Below are 7327 nucleotides of genomic sequence, written 5' to 3'. Positions count from 1 at the left end.
ATTCTCTGTTTCTTATCTTGAAAACAAATAAAATATACTGTGCAATACATTATTGTGTTGTAATGAATTATCGTATACAAATCGTATTTATATTTTGTTTTAAAGTCGGATACAATATAATCATTTAACGATGCACTAAATTAAAACATTTGCTACAATTATCAACTCGATTTAGTTTTCTATATTTAAAGAAAATTTTGCAATTTATATGTTTTAAAACAAATTAAAATTTTTTTCTCTTCATTCTAAAACTCGACAATTTTAGATAAACAATATTTAAGAAATAAACAGCAATTTTTTGGTAATATAACAAAATATATTTTTAAATCTTTAGAAATATATCATATATATATATATATATATATATTATATATATATATATATATTATCATATATATTATCATTTTATCATGTGTGATGCAAAAATTAGAGATTTAAATCGTACAAAATTAGACCCAACATGAAATTTATCATTCCGACAAGATAACAACCTCTAATAATTATACAGTTTTACAATTTTACAATTCTTATTTCTAATCTTCATTTGTCCTTAGTTTACGTACATACTGTGCGTACACAATTTTCATACATCAATTTTAGCATTTTTATCAATTTCACTGTCAATTCTGGACTCCGCTGTCACATTATTTTTATTCTCGACTATCAAGTTTACGTCGAGTTGGTGTTCTGAAATTTCGCAGGAGTCCCAACGATGTAGCTATGATGGCGAGGTCACAGATGGAGCTTCCTCTTCTGGGATGCCCACATAAATTGGATCACCCAAGCGAATCATCCCGTTTGGACCACGCAACCCAAGATGAATTCCCATCATTGGACTGTCACCAATTGCAGATCGAATTGCTGGATCGGTTATTCCTCTGTAACTGCAAAACAATTTTTTTATCATTAACTACTAACTAAATTTTTTGATATCTTAAGTAAAATATAATTTTTTGTATGCCTTTATACTACATCGTATCATATTGCATTTGCTTAAAGAAATTTTATATATTTTTAATATATATATGTACGTTTTCAAAGTCTTTAGAGGCTCCGTATTGGGATGTTTCGTGCCGGTTTCTGGATTTATTGTAGTAAAGATACATCTTGTGCAGGGCCTGACATTTCTCATAATCACGTTTCCAATCTTCACCCAATCCCATTTATCTTCCTCATAAGCGGTGGCACCCTTGACCACGAAATTCATACGAAATTGCTGCGGCGTGACTGGCTCATCCAATCGGCTATTAAGTTCTGCTACTGAAGCTTCGTTGATCAGACTATAACTTGTTTCGTCTGGATAGGCTCCCTGTTGATATATTTCTCTTACAATTTTTATTTAAAACATTTAACATAGGAAAATAATTTTTTATTCAATGTATAATTCAAAATTATGAAGATATATTTAAATATATTTTTTTAATTATATTTATAAATATAATTAAAAAAATATATTTAAGTTTTAATTATTCTTTTATATCAAGATTCTCAATGATATACAAAGTTTAAGTTTTTTTAAGTTTTCTCGCAACAATCTCTTCTAATTTATATTGAGACATTCATCATTGTAACGTTAGTAACAGATGCATGACGCAAGAAAATCAAATTGGCTAACTTTGTTGTAGCGGAATATAGCGCGAAGTTAAAGAGCGATCTTTCCGTTAGGAATGCTTGAAAGAGGAAAGATATGATTACAATAGTTGAAAGATTATTTAGACATACAGGAATAAATAAAATAAAAAAGAAAATAATCTTATAATTATTTATATTAATTAAATTATTGATATTAATAATTATTGTATATAAGATGTGATAATATTTTTTTAGAAAAGCGTTTAAAAAGATATTTCAATGGGTCTTTTAAAATGGGACACTCTGTACATTAATAAAAATTATTATTCACATTATTCTTAATATTAATAATAATAAATAATTATATTAAACATATCATATAAAATACTTACCATATCTCTCGCTTCTTCCAAAGGAAAAACGTTAATATTTCTCTGCCTCACTGGTCTCACCGGTCGATCTAATGGATAATAGACTAAACGAAGACCGACATCCTCCTGAAGAAGGAACCGTGACAGCCATCGGGCAGGTTCCTCGCCACAATCACGTGCTGGTACCGCTTGACCCCACACAGCAACCCGGAAACCTTTGCCGCGAAGTTGTGCAAGGTCCACCGACATCGACATCATGCCTGGAGCGCGAAGCGTAAGCACAGAACCGGAAATACTAGGTGACACCTTCAACATTACATAGAGAGATGTAAATGTAAAAGATGCAGTGATTGATTTTTGATTTTTAATCGAATAAATAATAAATATGTAACAATGAAAGGAAAACATGGCTGAGCGAACCGTGTTTATAACGCGTATCGATCAATTGTTTTGATCTATGTTCGGTAGAATATATACCTAAACTCTCAATAGCGTTTCCGTTAATTTATTTTCTATTTTAAAGTCTATTGTTAAGATATGCGAAGCAAGATATGCAATGCATAATGTAATGTGCAATGAATGTGCAGCGAGAATTATATTTATACTGAGGTACAAGTTAACACTCTAAAGAATTATATTTTATTTTTTCTTCCTTATAATAAAAATAAATAATAAAAATTAATTCCATAACTTCTTACATTGACCATTTTGGGTGTATGTCTGGCAGTGATAAATCGCCCCTCGAGGTCGATAACGAGCAATGTCCGATCTCTCAACCAACCAGACTTCAGTCCCAATGGCGTGCATTCCATTTCTGTCATACGAATTGCACCGAGCGATTTCACCGGGAACACCATCAAGTCGCTCAATTCTCCGACTTTTCGCCATTTCGATGGTGGTTGAGGCTTCTGTTTTCTATTCCACCACCACCAGAGGAAACAAACCGCCGTGCCGAGGCCCACGGCAGCAGTTGTGACGTATGTAAGTCGCGTTCTATCTGAAAAGCAAATAAAAATAAAATATAAATTATTGTATTTCTATAGTTTATAATTATAGTTACAGTTCTAATTACATAAGAGATTAAAACACAAAAGAATTAATATGTATGTGTATGATTTTAGGTATAATACAAATGTGCATTTTTGTCAGCTCAAAATCAGCTGTCTTAACAATTTTGTAATGGATGGGCAGTTTTGTGATTTCATTCATAAAATCGCTGGATTTATCTCTTTGAAGTCTTATTCTTTAGACATACTTCATGTACGAAAATTCTCTAGTATACGTCCACAATGAGTCTTTTATTTCAGGTAGCTAGTTAGCCTTTAATTTATTTATTTTTTCAAAACTCAATTTTGTCCTTTATCTTAATCTTTTGTCCTTTATTTGTTTATTTTATTTAGTCCTTCATATAAAATTCTTTTCTAATTAGAGTTTCACTGTCAAATGTCGTACTAATAAATAAATTTTTAAAATAAAGTACATAAAATAAAAATACAATTTGAGTAAATTATATTCTTAATCTTTTTAATTAAAATTATTCAGATTAGATCCGTTTTCACTTTTTTTTATTTCAAATCCGTTCTAAATTTAAATCAAGGATTTGTTGCAACACAGTCGAACCAATTTAAATTATCAGAAAACTGCACAGTATCTCATTTTACATATACTGTGTAAAAAAATTTCGTAATGCACAAATTCCTGACAATTATAGATTTAGAAACATGTAAGGACAAGGCTCTAAAAACTTTTAGATCTGTTCTTCGTCAAAACAAATATGATTACTGTAGATATATTTCAAGAATAGGGCCCCATATTCACAGTCAACATGGTCGATCGCTTAAAAAGTCGTACTGCAACCCATTTCTTTCCCGTAACAAAAATTGAATCCGCGCGATGCATAACCGGTTTTATGAGTTGCGGAAACGTTTCATAAAATGGACATTAAACGAGGTCATCTGGTCGTTTACCGTAATGCAGTATATAATGATTTTAAATTACGATGCATTTAGTTGCCAAAAGAAGGCGGAAAACGACGAAAGTAATTTCAATTACAAAACAGATATAATTTCGATGTGCGGATGCGCGCACGTGCGCCATTGTTACGATGGAAAATCGGCGTGAGCTCCGCGTCTCCGAAAAAGAAATTACGGACGTGCCGTTACTTAAAAACGGCAAACGGGGAGTGGACGCGGTGTACATTTATTGTTTCGCGTTCTCTTTGTGCGTACTCTCGGTATAACATAATGATATGCATACGTGCGAGACCGGTTAACGCGTACACGATACAATTACGTGCAACGAGGCGCAACGGGCCGGCATAATGCGGAGTTCGTAGAATATTCTTTCTGTTAAAGTTTTCAATACCTTCACCTTACAGCACCTTACCAGCTCTTTTCCGCGAGATAAAATCTATTTTTACTTATAGATAAACTCCTCCATTCGAGGAAAGCCGCTATTTGAGCGCTGGTAATTAACACTCTGTGTGTAATCACGTGGATCTATTGTTTCTTCCAAAACTCCTAGCTTACAATGATAGATATTATCATATATTATGAAAGCAATTTACGTAAACGAGTAACTTACGTAAACAAAACAATTATGATATTATCTTCACTTTTTAAATGAGATATGTCACATTTCTATATCATGCTCTTCAGAAAAGTGTTTATTTGCTATCAGATCTTTTAAAGAGTAAAAATGCGCAGAACGTTCTTGACTTAGATTTCTTATCAATATCAATATTATATTCAATATTTTCGAAGTTAATTTTTCTTATAAGGCTAAAAATAATTTTAAAACGATAGATAATATAATATTTTTATAAATATGGATAGAACGTTAAGAAATGCTAAGTAATGATGAACCGGTTTTAAAAATAACAAATTTATCGTGTGTACACTGGATCAAAGAAAAACATTTAATGTTTTTATCAACATACAGGTTCCATTACTAACGGATCAATTGTTTAAAAATCAGGAGAAAGGATGATAACGGAAAGATACAGTAAGAGGCAAGTGACAACAAGTTCAAATAACATGGCATTTAAAGTTATATGTGCGTTATTGCGGTCGTCTTCTCGAACAAATAAAGAGAATGTAAAGAATGTAAAGTATGAAGAAAAACAGCTAATCATATTCACACAGTCTATTTATAATGTTTTCTTTTCTTGTAAGTTATATAAATATTTGCATCATAGCTGAGATATTTCAATATGTAACATGCCTATTTTCATAAAATTATTTTTATACTACCAACAGAATAGTAAACACATTCGATCCTTTACGTTTTATTCGATCCCTTTATTCGGAATTATATTTTCTCTACTAAAAGGGGAAATCCCCCATTGTGAACTTCTAGGGGACCACGCACCCTTCGCAGGATCAATACTGAAAGAAACAAGCATTATCTTCGAGGGTAAGGGAAACGTAGCTGTCCCTTTAACGCTTCAAGCATGACTGGTTTGATCACACACATATATATATATATATATATATATATATATATATATATATATATATATATACATGAGATAAAAATACAAACATTAAAATTATGTCTTATACTGTGGTAATTCATGAAAAAATTATTTTATAATAATTGATTAATAATAATAATAAATAATAATTAATAAGTAAAATGGTTTAAAGTTTGTAATGAATGCTAACTGGAAATTGCATATTTGTCAAATTGTTTGTATTGTAATGTCTTAATGAAAAGATAACTGTCAATGAGAGATATTGAAAGATAGCTAGAAACATATCTATGTATATATACGTCTTTCATTGATGATAAATGTGCCGTGCGAAAACGTTGAATTCCATGTAGTTATTTCCCGAGTAATACTTTTCCACTCTTACGCTTTTCTGGAATGTTGTATATATTCGTGCCGATTTTATTAAATAAAATAAACAAATATATCTTGTTATTTTATGTTATAAATTATAATTTATAGATCATTTGTATACTATGTTTTAAAATGTAATAAATGTAAAAAAGATATTGAGCCATCATTAAACATCAGAAAAATTTTTTATTTCATGCACACAACACATTTAGTTTTACTAATTAATTTTACTAATTAATTTTATATTTTTATTAAAAATTTGAGAATATATTATAAATGTATTTATAAAACAAAAATTTTATACACAAATATGGATTTCTCATTTTTTTCACTCTTTTCCATCTTTTAATTTAATGTATAACATATTTAGAATAATCAATCATCATTATCGTCTGACATTGAAGTGAAATATGAGAAATGATAAATTATCAAATTCCTTATCTCATATTACGTTTGATATGTTTTCCTTGCTCTCTAAAGTTATCACTCGCTAATTTGCTGTATCATTTAATGACGCAATATATGCATATTTAAAGTTTCGTTAACATTTTATCGTTAACATTTTATCGTTAACATTTTATATTCAACTAAACAATAATTAGTTATTAATTATATTTATAGTCTTCATTGAAAAGAATCTAAAATATCAAAGATCAAAAAGTTCTTGCAAAATTAACATTTTTTTTTAAACTTTTATCACACTTCCACTTGCATCTGTGTTTAGTATCAATTTTAATTTTCTCTTCTTTAGTTCATAATCTCATTTTTTCACTTCTCATTTTTTTTTCATTTTTTTATCAGTTTCGTGTATGTATTGATCTGCTCTCAATTCCGATTTATTCAACCGGCACTTAATCTTCTCGATAAGAAGATCATCCGAAGAAAACATTCTATTACTTCAAAGAACTTTCTACAAGCAAAAAAGGAATGATCTCGAGTATTAAGCGACATTAATAAGTCGGATATTTACCCATAATTAATAGCAAGATCGACGAGAGTCACGATAAATTCTGCAGACGATCACGGTCTCAGAAACAACTCTTAGAAAAGATTTCGAAGGCTTTCCTCAGGACCGTCCTGAAGAATCGGATAGTCGATCGACAAACGTCGTCTTCTCGCAGCCTTCGCGGCACTGATTCGCTCTTCACGTGCACATCACACCATCCTTCCTCGGGACGAAGACACCGTTATCTATTCGTGTTACGTTCGGCTATCTCCCTCCACCATTATAGTCACATAGTCGTCGGCATAGTCACCGGCGGATCGACATTTATGCGAAACCGAGAGAACATCGATATGGTCGTCCGGAATCGTCGTCCAGAATTAGAACGCGGCTTTCTACGGATGTGGGTGGCACATGCGCCGGTCTGTTGCGACTAGTGGCTTCAGGATTTTAGGAAACAAATATGTGACAAATTATAAAAATAATAAAAAATAATTTCCAATCCTTATAATTACTGATTAACATATTAATACGTCATATTTGTACTATTTAATACTAAAATAAAGAAAATAATTAATTTTTTTTTTATATTTGACA

The 7327-nt window shown here is 30.8% G+C and overlaps 1 protein-coding gene across 1 annotated transcript; it reads right to left on the bottom strand.

Moving 5' to 3' along the window:
* Positions 1–449: 449 nt before the first annotated feature.
* Positions 450–7106, bottom strand: LOC105428315 (Mitochondrial amidoxime reducing component). The gene is made up of 5 exons (XM_089081317.1): positions 6758–7106; positions 2642–2940; positions 1965–2249; positions 1032–1309; positions 450–884 (listed from the first exon to the last, which is right to left on the bottom strand). Exons 1-5 carry the CDS (start codon positions 6759–6761, stop codon positions 719–721), a joined length of 1032 nt encoding a protein of 343 aa, XP_088937443.1. The 5' UTR covers positions 6762–7106; the 3' UTR covers positions 450–718.
* Between the last annotated feature and the right edge of the window lie 221 nt (positions 7107–7327).

This window comes from Pogonomyrmex barbatus, unplaced genomic scaffold, assembly GCF_055798465.1.
Source record: "Pogonomyrmex barbatus isolate J1 unplaced genomic scaffold, ASM5579846v1 scaffold4, whole genome shotgun sequence".
Taxonomy (NCBI): domain Eukaryota; kingdom Metazoa; phylum Arthropoda; class Insecta; order Hymenoptera; family Formicidae; genus Pogonomyrmex; species Pogonomyrmex barbatus.
Note: the sequence above shows the minus strand (reverse complement) of the source record. Positions and strands in the feature narration are given on the sequence as shown.

Excerpts from the sequence above, each read along its gene's own strand:
- LOC105428315 (XM_089081317.1), bottom strand. Across the intron at positions 1,310-1,964 it reads TGGAAGAAGCGAGAGATATG|GGAGCCTATCCAGACGAAAC; the intron begins GTAAGTATTTTA and ends ATATATCAACAG. Across the intron at positions 885-1,031 it reads CCTCTAAAGACTTTGAAAAC|TTACAGAGGAATAACCGATC; the intron begins GTACATATATAT and ends ATTGTTTTGCAG.